The sequence below is a fragment of the Monodelphis domestica genome, chromosome 2 (genome assembly GCF_027887165.1).
Source record: "Monodelphis domestica isolate mMonDom1 chromosome 2, mMonDom1.pri, whole genome shotgun sequence".
Classification (NCBI taxonomy): domain Eukaryota; kingdom Metazoa; phylum Chordata; class Mammalia; order Didelphimorphia; family Didelphidae; genus Monodelphis; species Monodelphis domestica.
The window spans coordinates 192,173,275-192,193,293 of record NC_077228.1 but is presented as its reverse complement, the minus strand read 5'-3'; the positions used below and the strand labels follow the sequence as shown (position 1 = coordinate 192,193,293).

The 20,019-nt window shown below is 46.8% G+C and overlaps 1 protein-coding gene across 44 annotated transcripts in view; it reads left to right on the top strand.

The window, feature by feature from the left end:
- CACNA1G (calcium voltage-gated channel subunit alpha1 G) overlaps positions 1-20,019 on the top strand; it is a 94,917-nt gene that overhangs the window by 6,630 nt on the left and 68,268 nt on the right. For 24 of the 44 annotated variants that reach the window (XM_056816649.1, XM_056816626.1, XM_056816644.1 and 21 more), the window contains exons 2-9: positions 1,535-1,646; positions 1,848-1,981; positions 2,871-2,968; positions 5,445-5,604; positions 6,065-6,365; positions 6,626-6,718; positions 8,645-9,437; positions 11,342-11,712. In XM_056816649.1, coding sequence (XP_056672627.1) covers positions 1,535-1,646; positions 1,848-1,981; positions 2,871-2,968; positions 5,445-5,604; positions 6,065-6,365; positions 6,626-6,718; positions 8,645-9,437; positions 11,342-11,712 — 2,062 coding nt within the window. Of the gene's footprint in view, positions 1-1,534; positions 1,647-1,847; positions 1,982-2,870; positions 2,969-5,444; positions 5,605-6,064; positions 6,366-6,580; positions 6,719-8,644; positions 9,438-11,341; positions 11,713-20,019 lie in introns of all 44 variants that reach the window. The other 20 variants (XM_056816645.1, XM_056816639.1, XM_056816638.1 and 17 more) reach the window with 1 other exon arrangement.

The window sequence follows — 20,019 nt, the reverse complement described above, 5'->3', positions numbered from 1 at the left end:
CACTCCCACACCCTCTTTCCTGGCTTGGAAGCCTCCACTTTGAATTCTTGCTTCCACCCGCACCTCCCTGGGGAAAGCCACGGGGGAGGACCACCTCCTGGGTAAGGCAGAACAGGGGACAGTCCCACGGAAAGAAGGGCTTGACAGCTCTTCTGGGCTCTGACCTTCTTCCCAGAAGACTCTGGGGAAGACTCTTTGAACAGGCGTGGGGGCGAAGGGCAGTCGGGAGCCCAGAGCTTCTAGGAGGCCTGGCAGCTCAGCCTGCACCCCGAGCCTCAGCACCCCCTCCCCCACCCCGTGAACTCTGGCTGACCCCTGCTCTGGGGAGAGATCCACCAGCATCGGCTTTACTCAAAGAAATGGTTCCATGGAAACCCGGCACTCTTTCCCGTCTTTCCCTCGCCACCCATTCTCCCCAACCCCCCATCTTCTGACAGTTAACTATTGGAAGATCATTCTTGTTGGGGCACGGAGGGGAAGGGGCGTTGCAAGTGCCAGAGGGTCTGGAATTGGAGGCTGGTAGAGAAAGGCAAGGAGGACCTGCAGGCACTCGGCTAGGCAGAGGGCTGGATCTGAGCTAGACCCAGAATTTAGGGGAGGGAGGGAGTGGAACACTCGGGCTAGAGAGCTCAGAGGAATGGGCAGCCCGGCAGAGCCCCAAAGCCAGATGTCGTTGCCCCCTTTGCCACGACTGACGATTGTGCACAGCTTCGCGTGGGGACACCGGTTCTAGCCGGAAAGGTCGCTCTTTGCACCAGGACAGCGTGAGCTCTCCTACACGGGTCTTTTTCATCCTCCTCCTCTCCTCCCAACCCTTATTCTCTCCATCCACGTCTCCACTCCCACCCTTTGTCTTCCCAGGTCAGAGCCATTTCACCTTAAAAAACAAAACAAAACTGGGTGGCCGAGCTTTGGGGTCCAAGTCCCATTCCTCTCTGCATCTCTGGCGGTAGAAATACTCAACCCTGCCGTTGCCTCCTCCTACTTCACAGGGCAGTCATTCCCTCAATCTGAGCTCGGAGGGCAAAGAGGAGGGCTGAGGGATGCCCAGCTCCCCCAGAGCCTGCCCCAGGGACGGTCTGCTGAGCCCACTCTGTGCCTGTGTCAGAGAGGGCGGGTGAGATGTGATGGAGTGTGTGACTGTGCATAACTATGTGTGCGGTCTGTTCGCTGCCCGTGCCCGAAGGGCAGGAGTCTGTCTGGGCCTCTAACCCTCTCACTCCCCACTCCTGGGGCTGGTTCCATGAGGCCGGGGAGGGGAGGGCTGAGGTGGGACTGGGCTGGGCTGCATCTGGAATCTGGAGCTGTCTCTCAGGCCATTTCTCTGACCAGATCAGGTTTTCTCTGATCTTAGGTCTGTCTTTTTCTGCCCCACATCTTTCTGCTGGGTAGCCATTGCATCTTTGGACTTGTTTTCTGTCACACAAATGGGCAGGAGTGAATGGGTGGGTGGGTATTCCAGGGAGAAGAAGTGAGGAAGTGAGTATTTGAACTCAAACCCTTGGCCAGTTGCTCCCTTGACCGCTACTCGAACCTGGTTCGAACGGGTCAGCATGCTGGTTATCCTGCTGAACTGCGTGACGCTGGGAATGTTTCAGCCATGTGAGGACATCGCCTGTGACTCCCAGCGCTGCAGGATCTTGCAGGTGTGTTGGTGGTGGGGAGGGGGCCAGGGGCCTTGCAGGGGGATGGGGAGGTGAACTCCTAGACTCCAAATTTCTGCTCTGGGACCACCAAAGTCACCATTGCCCCTCAGGGAGCAGGCCTCCCCTCCCCCCACCGTGGCCTCTCCTCAGTTCTACCCCTTCCCCATTCAGAGTTGACCCCAGCCCCCTCCCCACTCTCAGGCCTTTGATGACTTCATCTTCGCCTTCTTCGCTGTGGAGATGGTGGTGAAGATGGTTGCCTTGGGCATCTTCGGGAAGAAGTGTTACTTGGGAGATACCTGGAACCGCTTGGACTTTTTCATCGTCATTGCAGGGTGAGTGTCAGGTGTTCTAGAAACTCTTTGTTCTCCTTGTTTCCCAGAGCCAAGGCCAATTCATAGAGTAACTCCTCTCTTTAGTGATTTTCCATCTTCTCTGAGAGAGAAGTGGTGCAGAAGCACCACCTCACACCCAATTCAACAGGCAAGACACAAGCACTGAGGATGTCACTAAAGAATCACATTCCTGCCCTAGGGCTCTAAGTTTCTCTCTGTATATGTTTATCCTAAAAAAGAAGCAATGTGGCATATTATAGCACATGGGGAACTCTCCTTCTAACCAGGAAGGTCTGAGTTCAAGTCCTTATGACATGTTCTGACTGTGTGACCCTGGGCAAGTCATTTAACTTCTTAATCTAGAAAACTGTTAAGACTATAAATTGTAGGAAAGGTGTCATCCTATACTTTACAACCCCAAGGAAATCACAGATTGAGGTCCTTTCTCTATGACTGCATTGATCCTTAACTTTGGAACTGTTCTGTCCCCCCAAAATCATAGATCTAAATTTGGGATGAGACCATGGTTGTCTTTTCATCCAGAAAGAGAAAGAACACCTCCATCCCCCTGAGCTCTGCAGTCCCTTGATGGGGGAAAGAGCCTTGTTTCAAGCTACCTGACTCAGTGGGAAGAGCACTGCCCTCATAGTTAGGAGAGGTGGATTCTAGTCCCAGAGCCACCACTGCTGTACCACATTGGGCAAGCCCCTTCATCTCTATGTGCTTCTGTTCTCTCATCTGTAAAACAAGGTCAGATGGATTAGGCAATCTCTCAAGTCTCTTAGCTCTGTCATTCTATGATTCTAACCTTTGCCCTTGTCTGAACTTCCAGTCAACTCAAATCTTCATACCTCTTAGCATCCCCTAAATACTGGCCTTTCTCCTACAGGATGCTCGAATATTCTCTGGACCTCCAGAATGTCAGTTTCTCTGCTGTTCGGACTGTCAGAGTATTAAGGCCTCTTCGAGCAATTAACCGAGTCCCCAGTGAGTGATGCTCTCCCTGGGGCAAATGGGCAGAAGATGAAATAAGTCCCCTCCCCATCCCCAAGAAAGTATCTGGAAGATGGTTGGCTTGGGGGCAGTCCAGACAGGACTGTCTGCGTATATCTGTGTGTCTTTAGGGGCAAATTGAGGGGATTCACCGAAGCTGGAATGAAACTTGAAATCTGCCTCTGGGGCTGTGACAGTTGATCCTTTGGGGAGTGGTGATGGTTTGGGAGAGACAGAGTAGAAGAGAAGGACAATGGAAATGGAGGGATGGGATGGGGGGTCTAGAGAGCTACCAGACTGTTCCTTATTTCATTAAGATTCAAGCAACTCCTCTTCCCCAGATTTTTGGTTCAAACTCAGAAAGATGCACCACTGACTCTTTCCCCCCTTTCCCTCTCCATGCCTCATTAGGTTGGGAGGGATAAGGGTGGACCCAAAGCTAGCAGTCACCAGTCTGGGTTGTTCTTGATCCCCACCCCCACCCCTTGCCTGTGACTTTCCTTTACTTCCCCAGTGGTAGTCTCCTTTGCCTGTGGCCTCCTTCCTCCTCCCTCACCCCATTTGGAACATTCACTAGAGCCATTATCTAAATTAAACTAGAGCAATGAAAGCTTTGGAGTATGGGGCCAGAGCAGCCTTGGCAGCCTCAACTCCCTGCCTTTGTCCCTGAGCTTGTCCATCCCCCACCATAGCCCCTGAGGCCTGGTCCTGGGTCCCTGGATGGGCGAGGCCATATGTGGATGGGCCCTGGCAGGGGCAGAGGTGGGATGGGAGGCCGTGGCTCTGGATTCTTGGGTCAGAGTCCTGGTGTGTGTCTGGGTGATGACAGCTGCATGTGACTTCGTGTGTGAGTTGCCTCCAGTTTGTGCCTGGGTTTCTCTGGGTGGGAGTCCAGGGTTAAGTGTGTCCCCAGGTGTTGTGCTGTGCTGGTGTTCACAGTAGCTCTAGACATCTTGGGTGTAGCATCCCCCACTTTCACCCCCACCTCCAGTGATGGCTGGCTGATTTATTGGCCTCTGTCTAACCACCAGTGTAATTCCCTTAATGCAAACCCTGAAGAATTGATCTCTGCTGCTGTGCGGTGGATTTGGGAGAAGGGGGAGGCAGTGGAGAAGCCTGGGGCGGGGGGTGGAGGGTAGACGTGCAGGGGAGCCTGGCTGCAGTCACATGGCTCGTCCAATTCTGTTAATTGTTTGTGGAGAGGGAAAGACAGGAGGCCTAACTACTCTTAAAGAGGTCTGGGCAGCAAGGCACTTAAAGAAGGGTCAGGGCAGATTCAGACCATGCACAAAAGCAGCGTGATTAAGACATAAACCTGCACAAGGAAGAGAGGAAAGCCTTCCTTTAATGGGGTGGGTGAGAGGCACAGAGTCAGAATGAAGAAAAATCAATGATATGGGGGGAGGGGGGACAGCAAGGGGAAATGTCAGTCTTAGATCAATTTCTGTGAATGTCAGGTTTATGCCTCCATTGATTCATCCTGATTACAGGATCAGGACTCCAAACTAGTGGATTCTAAAGGGGGGAAGGGGTGTATTCTGGGAATAAAGGGTTGAAACTTGGGAGGAAAGGAGGAGGAGATTCTGGAGAAGGTTTGGAGACAGGGGTGGTCCAGTAAGCCCCTCCAACCTTTAGGTGCTTTTTGCCTCTGTTTTCCCATTTTTTTAAACACTTGCCTTCTTTTTTAGAATGGATTCTAAAGCAGAAGAGCAGTGCAGGCTGGGCTATAGGGCTTAAGTGGACTTCCCCAGGGTCACACAGCTAGGAAGTGTTTGAGGTCAAATTTGAACTCAGAACCTCACATCTCTGGGCCTGGCTCCCAATCCGACAAGCCACCTAGATGCCCCTCTGTTTCCCTATTGATTCAACTCAATGGCCAGATAATTCTGACAGTAAAGGGGAGAAGAGGAATACCCTGGCAAGTAAGGGGAACTTTGAGGAAAGGTGAGGAATTTTAGGACCTGCAGAAAAAAGTCCTAGGTGAAAACCAATTGTGAAGCCTATCATTTCTAGCTAAGTGGGGAAGTAGATAGAGTGCTAGGCTTGAAGTCAGGTAGACCCAAGTTCAAATCCAACCCTCAGACACTTACGGGCTATGTGATCCAGGACAAGTCATTTAATCACTATCTACCAGTTTCCTCAGCTATTAAATGAGGATGATGATAGTCCATGCCTTGCAAGGTTTTTGTGAGGATCAAGTAAGATAATATTTGCAAAACACTCAGCCCTGTGCCAGGCGACCCTTAGTATGTGCATATTCCTTTCCACTCCCTGAAAAACAAAGAAATGGGCCCCCAACCCTTTTCCCCTCAGAATCCCCTTCAGCCCAAGGCAGGCTGGCTTGGACTGGCCTAGAAAGTCCTTGATTAAATTCTGTCTCTGGATGCTTAACCTACTGCACCAGTTCTGGGGCCTCCCTGCTGCCTCCCCCCTTTCTGCCCCCACAGTGCAGCCTCTGCCCACCCTCTAGGTATGCGAATCCTGGTTACTTTGCTGCTAGACACCTTGCCCATGTTGGGCAATGTCCTCCTTCTCTGTTTCTTCGTCTTCTTCATCTTTGGCATTGTGGGAGTTCAGCTCTGGGCTGGGCTCCTTCGAAACCGATGCTTCCTTCCTGAGAATTTCAGCATGTGAGTATAGGGAAGGGGGTGATTGGTTAGTGTACCTGGGAGATGGTAGGGGAAGACCACTGGGAACTGGGGGGGGTCGTCTTTCATCCTGAACATCCTCACTTCCTGTCTCTGCTCGATTCCAGACCCCCATTTTTTTCTTGATATTTCTCACCCTATTCCCTAGGATAGTCCTTCAGACACCATCTCTAGGGTATCATCCCTATCCTTGCTGTTGTGCTCCTTGTCCATAGCTCATGGCCCTATTTTCCTGTCCTCCATTCCTAAAGTCCCGCTGCCCCTTACTCCATTCCCTTTGGCTTCCTGCACCCTGCCCTCTACCTTCTCATCCCTGTTCACCTGCCCCTGTATCCCTGTCCCATCCCCCCCATCTTACTTTCTTGTGCTCCCGCCTTGGGTTTTACCTGTCACCCTTCCCCACTCCCCTAGCCTCATCCCTGACTCCCTCCCCACCCCACAGCCCTCTGAGTGTGGACCTAGAGCGCTACTATCAGACTGAGAATGAGGACGAGAGCCCTTTCATCTGCTCCCAGCCCCGGGAGAATGGGATGCGTTCCTGTCGAAGTGTCCCCACGCTTCGAGGAGAAGGGGGCGGTGGTCCCCCTTGTGGCCTCGACTATGATGCCTACAATAGCTCTAGTAATACCACCTGTGTCAACTGGAACCAATATTACACCAACTGCTCCGCTGGTGAGCACAACCCCTTCAAGGGAGCCATCAACTTCGACAATATCGGCTATGCCTGGATCGCCATCTTCCAGGTGTGTATGGGGGAGAATGGGCAACCTGGGGCCCTGGATTCCAGTATCTCAGACCCCCTAAGATGCCCTGAACTCAGGTCCCAGGACTCAAATCCTAGCTCAGAGGGTCCTTCTTAGGGTTGTGGCCATAGACCTCTGCAAAGATGACTCCAGACCGTGTGTGAACCACACTCATCTCAGCGAGTCTTCCTTCCCATGCTCCCTTCCACACATAGCATGAGCTCCCGAAAGATGACTCCAGGCCTCTTCATCTTCCCCAGGTCATCACGCTCGAGGGCTGGGTAGACATCATGTACTTTGTGATGGATGCTCATTCCTTCTACAACTTCATCTACTTCATTCTTCTCATCATTGTGAGTGGCTTCTCTGGTTGGGATGGGAAGGCATGGGTCCTGTGGGGTTGGGTAGACTTGGGGTAAAGGGGAGAGGATGGGGTTGGGCAGAAGACCTAGGAAAAAAGTCTTTCCTAGAACAGGAGGGTCACTCCCTCAGAATCCTCCCACCCTCAGCTCTAGTATAGCGGTACTAAACTTTTTCGGAGGGATTGGGAGCCCCATTGATAATCTACTGAAGCCTATGGACCCCTTTTCAGAATAATTGTTTGCTGCCTATATTCATAATTGGAAGAAATGTTATATTTCAATCAGATGTGAGTGAAAAATAAAGATATAATTCCCACCCCCCCCCCATCCAAGTCGAGGTACTCTGAAATCTATCCATGCACCTTGACTGGGTGAGGGAGAGGGTCTATGGAATCAAGGCCCAAACTCCTGCTTTAGAGAGAGACAGAGGACAGATACACAATGGAAGGCAGAAGCAGAGACACCATTCTTAACATCCCAGACAAGCCCAGGAAGGGGGAAGGGGTGAAAGAGACAGAAAGAGACATTTAATAAAGTGAGGAACAGATACTGAGCCTCTGAGTGAGGAGACGTCCTAGAGGACAATCCCTCCTTCCCTCATCTCTGTTAAGTATACTGAAAAGTTGCCTAGCCTGCCCAGAGACATCTGACCATAGAGGCCGATTCAGTTGTTGGCTTCATTCTGGGATGCGATGAAAGGGAGGGAACAGTTCATACTGTTCCTAATTGTGTGATTGTTTGAGGATGGAGATTGGCAGGGGAGAGGGTCGAAGTGAGGGAGCTTGGGCAGACAGGTGGAGGGACCAGTTTCTATTCTCCTACACCCACCCAAGATGATTCTCTCAAAACAGTGCCCTGAAATACATTAATGAGGCTAATTATCATAATTATCAGGACAGACTCTGGGGAGAAAAACCTGCATTGTCATCATGAATATTCATGTTCTTCATTCTGAGTACTTTTCCCAGTTGTGGCCATCCCAGATTTCTGGTGAAACTGAGGCATCGAGAGAATGTATGCAGGGTAGAAAAGTTGATGTATCAGTGGGGTGGGATGGGTAATGATGACTCAGGTGAGATGCAGCAAATCCTGGAGTAGGACTCATGTAATTTGTGGTAGGTAGTTCCAGGCCAGGCTAAATAAGAAAAGGGGAAGGGAAAAGGAGGTGGAATTCTGGCATTTTTTAGCCACCCTTCTCCATTTCCACTAGCTGTTCTATCCTTCAGGCCTCCCCTCCTCACTCTGGGAAGGGCCAGTTGTCTTGCTAATTTTTACCATAACTGATCTCTAGGGTCCCACCCAACTTGGAAATTCTATGGTTGTATGATTCCATGTGACTCCACCATGTCTCCTCTTCCCCAACCTAGCCCTGGGAGGGTCACTAAATTCATGCTTTCCCCCTTCCCATAACTCATCCCTTCTATTACCTCCCTCCTCCCTTTTTACTCCCTTTGATGTGGCAAAAAGAACATTGGATTTAGAGGAGGAGGGTTTGAATCTTGACTCTACTTTGTGTGTGACCTTGGGCCAGAAATTCTTCTTCTGAACTAGACTAGATGGTCTCCTATGGTGGCCCAGTTGATGGAGAACTGGGTCTGGAGTCAAGAAGATCTGAGTTCAAATTTGGCCTCCAATACTTACTACTTCTGTGACCTTAGGCAAGTCATTTAATCTCTGTTTGCCTGAGTTTCTTTAAGTGTAAAATGAAGGATCATAATAGCCCCTACCTCAGAGGGTTGTTGTGAGGATCAAGTGAGATAATATTTGCTTAAAAAAGCAAAATGAAACAAGTGCTTAGTGTGATACTTGGCACATGATAGGATCTATATAAATGCTTATTCCCTCTCTATCCTGCTTTTGACTCTATTTCCTCACACCATGATTTCTTCTCTCCCCTGAAATCTTCCCTCCCATCAGGTGGGCTCCTTCTTCATGATCAACCTGTGCCTGGTGGTGATTGCCACACAGTTCTCAGAGACTAAGCAGAGAGAGAGCCAGCTAATGAAAGAACAGCGGGTTCGATTCCTGTCCAATGCCAGCACCTTGGCCAGCTTCTCCGAACCGGGTAGCTGCTATGAGGAGCTGCTTAAATACCTGGTGTACATCCTCCGGAAGGCTGCCCGGAGACTGGCTCAGGCCTCCAGGGTGGTAGGGGCACGAGCTGGCCTTATAGCCAGTCCTGGTGGCCAAGGAGGTTCTGAGACCCAGCCCACTGGAAGTGGGAGCTGCCCCCGTTCTCGCCGCCGTCGCCCATCCATCCATCACTTAGTTCACCACCATCACCATCATCATCACCATTACCACCTGGGCAATGGGACCCTGAGAGCTTCACATGCCAACCCAGAGATTGGCGATGGCGATGCCAATGAGACACGTCGGCTCATGCTGCCTCCACCTCCCACCAGTGTCCACCCTGGGGGCTCTCCTGGGGGTTCTGAATCTGTACATAGCTTCTACCATGCTGACTGCCACCTAGAGCCCCTGCGCTGCCAAGCATCCCCTCCCAGGTCCTCTCCAGAGGGTCCCAGTAGGAATGCAGGTGGAGGAAAAGTATATCCCACCATGCACTCCAGATCTCCACCCAAGGTGCTAAAAGAAAAAGCACTGGTAGAAGCAGCTCCTGCCCCTGGGCCCCCTACTCTCACTAACCTCAACATCCCACCTGGACCTTATAATTCCATGCACAAGCTACTGGAGACACAAAGCACAGGTGAGCATTTTGGAGGTGGAGGTGTTGAGGATTGGGAATGTCTTTGAAATAGCCCTTTGTGCTGGATTCTGATGGTAGAGAGAAAGGGGAGGGTCAAGTCTGATTGATGGAAGAAACTATCTCTTCTCTTTGGGATTGTTCAGGGTGATGGTGGAGAGATTGACGTAAAACTGTAGACTTGGGACAGCTAGCTGGCTCAGTGGATAGAAAGCCAGGTCCAGAGACTGGAGCTCTGGGGTTCCAATCTGGCCTCAGACACTTCCTAATTGTGTGACCCTGTGCAAGTCACTTAACCTCAATTGCCTAGCCCTTGCTCCTCTTCTGTCTTAGAACTGATACTAAGGCAGAAGGTAAGGGATTAAAAAAAAAAGTTAGCCCTCCTTTCTGGGTTGCCATTTCCTCATCTATAAAATGAGATGATTGTTAAAGGTCTCTAAAGCTATGACCCCACAAATGCCATGGGGAGACAAAGTAGTCATCATGGGAGAGAAGGTGCTTTGAATTAGATGGATCCTTTCTACTTGGTAACATGGCCAGTGGTTCAACACCCATTTGACAGAAACTAGCAAAGAATTGAACATTTTCCCTAATCACTGTGGTAATGAGATATGTAAATATTGTCAGGCATTAAGGCTGAAGAGCTTTTTATCTCTGGGCACTGGAAATGCTTACCTCCTAAAGGAAGAGACGTTTGATGCTTCATCCTTACACTTGAGTATGATAGCTAATCCAAGAGATACAATTATAAGCAAGATGTTATTTTTCATCTTTAGCAGGCAGCTAGATTGTTAGTGGAAAGAACACTGAGCCTGGAGTCTGGAAAACCCAGGTTCAGATACTGTTACTAGTGTATGACCCTGATCAAGTCATTTATCCTATGTTTCCCTCAGTTTTCTCAACTATATAAAATAGGGATAATAAAAGCACCCTCCTCCCAGGGTTGTTGTGAGGATCATATGAGGTAATATGTGTAAAGTGCTAGGCACAGTGCCTGGCTCATAGTAAGTGTTAAATAAATGCTTGTTTCCTTCCTTTCCTCTTTACTTTCTTCCTTCCTTCTTTTTATTTGTCGTTCCTTCTTTCCTTCCCTGTTTCCTCCATCCCATCCTCCTTTCTTTCCCTCCCTACTTCTTTCCTCCCTCCTTTCCTTCCTTCCTTCTTTCCCTCCTTCTCTCCTTCCTCCCTTCCTTCCCTCCTTTCTTTCTTCTTTCCTTCCTTCCTCTTTTGTCTCCTCCTTAATGACTAAGCTGCTCTTCCAACCCTATACTCTTGAGGCCAGAAGAAAGACACTCAGGCTGGGCTGGGATTGGGATAGCAATGTAGGGCTGGCAAAGGCAGGTCCAAGTGCTTAATTCCTAAAGAGCTTAATGGGGTCCTAGACTTCACCTCGATGGTGAAGTAGTCCTTCTCACTGTAAAACTAAACAAATTAGATGAGAAAACAAAAGGCTAGCCCTGCCCATAGATGGCCCTTGCTATTTTTCAGTTCTGTTAAAATCATTGTTTCACCTGGTTTCCATGTTCCAATAAGTCATAAAAGTGGAAGGAGTTGAGAAGTTGGCTGCGCGTGGCATATCATATTGGTATGCATGTCCAATTGGTACACCAACATGGTTGGGCTTGGTATAATCTATACATTAGATTAGGAGTCAGGAAAGCTATATGGCTGTGGCCAAGTCACTTGCTTTCTCCTCACCTCAGCTTCCCTCTTCTGTAATTGAGGGAGTTGAAGGGTAGGATCTGTGGTGCCCTATCCAGCTCCATCCTTTTATGATTCTTGAAGCCCAGAGACCATCAGTGCCTTTTGTAGTTGGCTATTTCTAGCTTTCTTTTACTTTTCTTCTTATTAATGTGCTCACAAAGGCTGGGCTCCTGGTCTCTGACTTCTGACCTCCTGTGTTCTAGGTTCCTGTCAAGGCTCCTGCAGGATTTCCAGCCCCTGTGGGAAGGCAGATAGCGGGGCCTCTGGCCCAGATAACTGTCCGTACTGTACTCCAACACAGGCGGGAGAAGCTGAGCTGATGGATGCAGAGCCGCCTGACTCAGATAGTGAGGGCATCTATGAGTTCACACAGGATGCCCAGCATGGTGACCACCGGGACCCCCACTGGGGGGCAAGCCAGGGCCAGGGCCGAGAGCCCAGTCCCTTGATGGCCTTCTGGACGCTGGTGTGTGAAACTTTTCGGAAGATTGTGGACAGTAAATACTTTGGCCGTGGGATCATGATAGCTATTCTCATCAATACTCTCAGCATGGGCATCGAGTACCATGAACAGGTACGGACTTCTCCACCCTGCCCCTCCGGGGGGCAGGGGTTGGCTGACTCCTTTCTGCCCAAGCCTTAACCCCTCTGACCCCATCTCGTGAAGCTGATAATGTGGAAGTGGAAATCTTGCTTCTAGACCAAGGTTTCTTAGCCTGTGCTCCTTAAAGTGAATTTTTATAGGGGTGGGGAGGAATGACATCTTTATTTTGATACATTTCTTTCTTTTATTGTCTTTCTTATATTATGTTACTTATATTACTTTCTATATATTTTATTTGATACATTTAAAAACATGATTCTGGGGAGCAGCTAGGTGGCTTAGTGGATAGAGAGCCAGGCCTAGAGATGGGAAATCCTGGGTTCAAATCTGGCCTCAGATACTTCCCAGCTGTGTGACCCTGGGCAAGTCACTTAACCTCACTGCCTAATCCTTATCACTCTTCTGCCTTAGAACTAGTACACAATGTTGATTCTAAGACAGAAGGTCAGGGTTTAAAACAAACCACAACATGATTCTGAGAAAGAGTCCACAGATTTCTCCAGACTGCCCAGCATGTCTGTGACACAGGAAAGGTTAAGACCTTTTGGTCAAACTTCTCCCTTTTCTTTTTTTTTTTAAATATATTTTATTTGATCATTTCCAAGCATTATTCGTTAAAGACATAGATAATTTTCTTTTCCTCCCCCCACCCCCCAAAGCCGACGCGTAAGTCCACTGGGCATTAGATGTTTTCTTGATTTGAACCCATTGCTTTGTTGATAGTATTTGCATTAGAGTGTTCATTTAGAGTCTATCCTCTGTCATGTCCCCTCAACCTCTGTATTCAGGCAGTTGCTTTTTCTCGGTGTTTCCATTCCCATAGTTTATCCTTTGCTTATGAATAGTGTTTTTTTCTCCTGGATCCCTGCAAGTTGTTCAGGGACATTACACCGCCACTAATGGAGAAGTCCATTACGTTCGATTATACCACAGTGTATTAGTCTCTGTGTACAGTGTTCTCCTGGTTCTGCTCCTCTTGATCTGCATCACTTCCTGGAGGTCGTTCCAGTCTCCATGGAATTCCTCTACTTTATTATTCCTTTTAGCACAATAGTATTCCATCACCAACATATACCACAGTTTGTTCAGCCATTCCCCAATTGATGGACATCCCCTCGTTTTCCAGTTTTGGGCCACCACAAAGAGCGCAGCTATGAATATTTTTGTACAAGTCTTTCTGTCCATTATCTCTTTGGGGTACAGACCCAGCAGTGCTATGGCTGGATCAAAGGGTAGACATTCTTTTGTCGCCCTTTGGGCATAGTTCCAAATTGCCCTCCAGAATGGTTGGATCAGTTCACAACTCCACCAGCAATGAATTAGTGTCCCTACTTTGCCACATCCCCTCCAGCATTCATTACTTTCCTTTGCTGTTATGTTTCTCCCTTTTCTTGACATACAATCTTGAGCAGGAATTAACTTTGCTACACCTGTTTCCTTATCTGTAAGGTAATATGGCAAGGAAGCTCATCCCTCCCCTTCCTGAGTAACTTTACCTGTTTATCAAACATTCCTGACATACCACAGTTGCACCAGGGTCGGTGTACGTTCTATACGTCAATAAAAGTTACGGTTTGGGGCAGATCAGAGAAAATGGGGGGGGAGACCAAAAAGGGAGACTGATGAGAAGACCATGAGGGAACCATGAGGAGAAGAGACAGGGCAGGAGGTGAGGAGAATGAGGAAGAAACTGGCAGGCTAGGCTTCACACAGTCAGGTTGCTTAGGAATGATTGTCTACCCTTCCTAATAAACTTTATAAAATATATATCTCTGGGTAGAAAGAAATATTATTTATTTTTAATTGTTACAGTAGAGATAAACATATCTTCACCAATCTCAGAAAGCACTGGGGAGGATTAAGCCATACATGTAAAGAGCCCCGAGAAACTAAAAAGTTCTATACAAATTCCTAGTCCTTAGGGCCTCTTCTGTGTGGAATGCAGAGGGGAGACACAGTACGTGGCATAGTAGTACACTGGACTGGGAGTCAAGAGACCTATATTTAAGTTCTGACTCCATAACTTACCAGCTGGGGTAACCTGGGACAAGTATTTAATCACTCTGATCCTATGAGATTTCAATTTGATTCTATTTCAATTAAAAAATAGTGTATTGATTTAATAATAATAAATGATTGATTAATTTTAAAATTGTAAAGGCCTACTCTGCGCTAAACAGTACTAATCTACTGGGGGAAGAGTAGGACAGATGTAACATATACAGAGACAAATCAATACAAGATAAAGATAATTGGATTATTGCTATAAAAAGGGATCTCGGAGATCAACTCAGCCTGGGCATTCTTTATAGAAAAAGAAAATGAGGGGGCAGCTAAGTGGCTCAGTGGATAGAGATCCAGGCCTCAAAATGGGAAGTCCTGGCTTCAAATCTGGCCTCAGATACTTCTTAGTTGTGTCCTTGGGCAAGCCACTTAACCTTACCACTCTTTTGTCTTGGAACCAATGCCCAGTATTGAGTCTAAGATGGAAGGTAAGAGTTAAAAAAAAAAGGAAACTGAGGACTAGAAACAGTAAATGACTTCCCCAAGGTCATATAATTGGGGGTGGGAAAGTACACTAATAATTGAGGGTTTTAGGAAGGAGATAAAAATAATAATTTATATAGCATTGCAAAGTTGGCAAAGCACTTCATAAACATCATCTCAGTTTATCCTCATGACATCCCACCTAGAAGGTAGGTAGGTGCTGCTCTGATCCCCATTTTACAGATGCCAGAAGTGAAGCAGGTAGAGGTTAGGTGATGTGCCTGGGGTCATACAGCTAGAGATGCCTTATTGAATTATGGAGAATAGTCTGTGTAAAAGAGACATGGAAACTAGAGGGGGAATATTGAGTTCAATTAACTAGTCCTGTCTGTCTGTGATACAGAGTGCATGATAGAGAGGGGATAACATTTTGAAATAGAGGGGTAATAAGCAAGTAGGTTGGAACCAAATTGTGGAGGGCTCAGGAGTTTAGACTTTTTCTGGAGGCAATAAGGGAGCCACTAAAAATCTTTGATCTTGGTCTGAGTCATGCACAAAGACCTATAATACAAGTAATACGCGATAAATACATTAGAAACAAGAAGTAACTTGCCCAGGGTCATACTGGTAATTTGTTTAAAGTGAACTATTAATTCCAAGCGTCAAGAAAGAAATAATAATAATAATTTATATAGAATTACATTAAAGAGACAAAGGGTGCTATGAAAAGTCCACAGTGAAGGGACAGCTGGGTGGCTCAATGAATTAAGATCCAGGCCTAGAGTTGTGGAGGTCCTAGGTTCAAATCTGACCTCAGACACTTCCTAGCTGTGTGACCCTGGGCAAGTCACTTAACCCCCACTGCCTAGCCCTTACCACTCTTCTGCCTTGGAACCAATACCCAGTATTGACTCCAAGACAGAAGGTAAAAGTTTAAAAAAAGAAGGAAAGAAAAGTCCAATCAGAAAGGCTATTACCAACTGTGGGGTTCAAGGAAAGCTTCCTAGAGGAAGCATTAAAGTCAGGTTTAAAAGTTGTATAGGAATTCAACAGAGTTAGAATGGAGGGTGGAGAGAAAGGGAGAGAATTTCAGGATCAAGTTCATAGACTTAGAAGGGATCTTAGAAATTATTAAATTAAATTCCCTCATTCTACAGCTGAGAAAATTGAGGTTGAAGGGGATTAAGAGGCTTGTTTTCCTAGTCAGTAAGTGTCAGAGGCAGGATTTGAACTCAGATCTTCCTGAGTCCAATACCTTATCCACTTTCCCACAGCTTGTGATTAAAGGCATGAAAGTGGGGAAATTGGCTTCTGAAATTAGAACAATGAGTAGGTCAGTTTAGCTGAAACATAGATAAGGCTAAAGAATAGGAGGAGAGAAAGACTGAAAAGTATGGAAGGATTTGGTCCGATGTGTGCATGAGGCAACAAGGAGTCTAGCTGAGCCGGGAAGGATGGTATGATTGGGAGCTGCTACAATAGCCCAGAAAGACAGCAGGGAGGAATTAGAGGAGGGTGGTGGCTGTGGGAATTGGAGAAGCTGTGCCTAGGAGAAATATCGAGGAAGTAGAATCTATAGCCCTTGGCAACTGATTAGTTCCAAGTGGTAAGGGAGTAGAAAAAAATCAATAATAACCACCAAGGTTTCTAATGCAGCTAAATCAGAAAGTGGAGATTTGGGGGGGAAAAGAACAAGTCTGGCTTTGGACATGGTCCAATCGATCCACCTCTGTACTCTGTGCCAGGAACTATTCCAGGTGCTGATGAAGTAAATCTAAAAGATACTTCCCAGCTGTGTGACCCTGGGCAAGTCACTTGACCCCCATTGCCTAGCCCTCGCCACTCTTTTGATTCTAAGATAGAAGGTAAGGGTTTAAAAAAAAAAAACTAAAAATGAGAAGCTCCTCCCCTCAAGGAATCTCACTATTCAAAGAGGAAGTTGAATCTGAGTATTGATGAGACATCCTATGGGCAGCTGGAGGTGTGGATCTGAAAAATGAGATCCACAGATTTGTGAGTCATCTGCCTTGTACTGTGGTTGACACTGCGTCAGGCTAGTAAAAAGAACGAAGAGGGAGAAAATATACCCAGAATAGAGAAAACCGGGCCAATGCCTTGACATTAGGGGACACCCACCTTAAGGCATCAGGAAAAGTGTCTATGTTTTGTTGTTGCTGTTGTAACTTTGCCCTGTTTGCCTCAGTTTCCTCCTCTGTAAAATGAGCTGGAGAAGGAAATGGCAAGCCACCCCAATATCTTTGCCAAGAAAACCCCAAATGGGGTCATGAAGAGTAAGACATGGCTGAAGTGAATGAACAGAAGGAAAAAAAATTGCTTCTCTTGGCTAGATTAGAAGCTCCTTGAGGGGAGGAACTTGTTTCACTTTTGTCTTTGTATTCCTAGTGTCTAGTACAAGGGCTAGCACATATGGGTTAAGGATAAAGATGGATTCTATTGGCATTTGGAACTTCTGGATGAAGAAACTCCTTCCAATGGTGCAGGATGGCATTTTCTTTGCAACTTAGAGTCCCAGAGAGTTGCCTAGAGTACTGAGAAGCAAAGAAACTTGCAGGGGTCACACAGCCCAGGATCATGGACTCATAGCTGGAGGGGCTTTAGTGGCCATGAAGTCTAACTACCTCCTCTTGCAGATGAGGGACCTGAGGCACAGAAAAATTAAGTGACTTGCAAAATCAGTATGTGTCAAAAGGAAGACTTGAGTTCAGGTCTTCCTCTTTCCAAGGCCAGGTCTCTATCCACTACACAACACTGCCCTTCCTGCTTGGCACATAGAAGGTAGGTGCTCATCGATGGATTGACTAACAGAAGGAACCATCAGAGATAGAAAAGAGATGGCTGGAGATGTAGGAGAACCAGAAGAGTATGGTGTGATAAAAGCTAAGAGAGAAGAGAGCATCAAGAAAGAAGGAGCTCCACAACGACTTTAGAGAAGTCGAGGAAGAAGCTCTAGACCAGCCATTGGATGAATGGATGAGGCAGTTTGAGAAATCTGTTCCAATAGAGTGGTGTGAATTGCAGGAAACCCGATTGTAAGGGGAGAGAACAAGTGGAAGAGGACCCTGGAAGAAGCTCACAAACAACTTTTTCATGGTTTAGTGGTGAAAGGAAGGAGAGAGCTGGGCTGAGGTCAAGAGGAGCCCTTTTTGTTTATTTTAATATCCATTATTGAAACTGCACATGTTTTTTTTTTTAACCTTTACTTTCTGTCTTCGTAACAACTCTGAGATGGAAAGGCAAGGTAAATGGAGGGTCACCCAGCTAGGAAGTATCTGAGGTCAAATTTGAACCCAGGTCTTCCCGACTGCAGGCCTGCTAAGCATAGTTGTAGGGATAAAGAAGTGGAGAATGAGATATTGTAGATACAAGAAAGAATGGGGATGGCTGCTGGGGCAAAGCTCTAGGAGAGGGTATGGAAGGAGCTCAAGGACTCAGGGGAATTAGCACGAGCAAGGAATGTTGTTTTTTAGTAGTGTAACTCTTATTGACCTCTATTTTGGGATTCTCTTGGCAAATATACAGGAGTGGTTTGCCATTTCCTTCTCCAGCTCATTTGATAGATGGGGAAACTAAGGCAAAAAGGGTTCAGTGACTTTCCCAGGGTCACACCACCTTTCTGACTCCAGGCTGGGACTCTACATCCACTGCTCCCCCTCGATGCCCCAACTAAGGAGCAGAGCTACCTTTTCATTTGTGGTTTTAGAAAGGGAGGAGAGAGTGGGGAATGGCAATGAGAAGTTCTGAGGAAAGGAGGAGGGATAAAGGAGCTTCTGGAGGATGACCTCAGTCTTCTCAGAGAAGTAGGAGGCTAAGTCATCTTCGGTAAGTGTAGTGGGTGGGAGTGGAGCTGAGGCTTGAGGAGAGAGGAAAAGTTTGAAATAGCCACTGTGGGGAATGAACTAGGGAACTGATAAGAATAGAGTGGGATTGCTGTGAGGCAATGAGGGCCCAGCTGTAAGTCTGTGCACTAAAAATGTATAGCAAAATATCATCTCAGCTCCAGACCTTTCTCAGAAGCTTCATGCCTTTCTTTCTGTAAGTTAAGGGCCACCAAGATCAGAGTTGGGTGTGATTAAACAGGGGAGGATTCTCGGAGGAGGCTGGGTTAAAAAAAGTTTTCAAAAAAAGTTTTACTGATGCCTTGGTTCTTCCATCACAGTCATTTCTGGATAGAAGCTTTATTCCCAGGGAGTCGTCCCTTATAACAAAGAAAATAGCAAAGCAAAACCAACATAAGAACTGTGTCTGATAGAGTGTGCAACATACTACACCCCTCATCCCCCACCTCTCCAGGGAAAAGAAAGAGTTCTTTTTTGAGCATCTTTTTTTCAATCTCCCATTTTACAGATGAGGAAACTAAGACCAGGAAAAGTAATCTGACTTGCCCAAGGTTCTACCATAAAGATAACACTAGGATAGCCAGGATGTAAGCCTGGATTTTTGAATTCCAATTGGAATTAAGGAAGAGGAAAAGCTTGGATGAATAGAGAGGAAATGGAAAACTAATAGCAGGGTAAAATTTGACTGAAGCTGTCATCTGGAAAGGCTTTTTAAAGTTTGTAGCAAAAAGCAAAACAGATCATTTTTTTCATCTTGGAGGTAGGTAGTATGTAGGAATAAACAGTTTTACAGGGGTGCATGAGCCCTGTTTGAGCTACCAAACAGCAGGGCTTACGGTATCCACTCAAGAAATACTTTCCAATAAAGAAATAGATAAATGAATACATGAATAAGTAGATAGGTGATAGAGATGCATAGATAGGATAGGGATAGACAGACAGACAGATATTTTATTTTTTAATTGAAATTTTTTATTTAATTAACTAATTTAGAATATTTTTCCATGGTTATATGATTCATGTTCTTTCCCTCCCCTCCTTCCCCCACCTCCAGAGCAGACATGCAATTCCACTGAATTGATAGATAGATGGATGAATAGACAGACAGACAGACAGATGGGTAGATAGATAGATAGATAGATAGATAGATAGATAGATAGATAGATAGACAGACATAGATTTAATTAAGGGAGTGGCAGACATTTTGGTGATAGGATCCCCCAAAACTTATGTAGCTGAGGAACCAGAGTAAGAGATCGACATATCTGAGATGGGAGCTACAGGCTGGGTTTATAATCCTGTCCTTTGCTCCCAGGTTTATTGGCACATTTGGGGCTGAGTTAGATGATGAGATATGGGGAAGTTAGGTGGTGTGGTGGAGAGAGTGTGGGGCCTGAAGTCAGGAAAACTCATCTTCCTGAGTTCAAATCCAGCCTCAGACATTTACTAGCTGTTGTATGACCCTGCCTAAGTCACTTAGTCTTGTTTGTCTAGTTTCTCCGTCTTTAAAATGAGCTGGAGAAGGAAATGTCAAAACTGCTCCAAGAACTTAGGCAAGAAAATGTCAAATGGGGACGCAGAGAGTCAGACCCAATTAAAAAAAAAACCACAATGACGGAACAACAACATGGGAGATTAGAGCAGGGAGGAGTAGCTTTTGCTATGGACTTCTCTATATCAGTTATCTTGTTCTGTAAGGGAGAGGGAATTCTTTTAAAAGATCATGTTTTAGGGCAGCTGGGTGGCTTGGTGGGGTGGATTGAGAGGCAGGCCTAGAGAAAGGAGGTCCTAGGTTGAAATTTGACTTCAGACACTTCCTAGCTGTGTGACCCTGGGCAAGTCACTTCACCCTCATTGCCTAGCCCCTTCTGCCTTGGAACCAATACACAGTATTGTGTAAGTAAGGGTTTAAAAGAAAAACAGTTTTATCAGT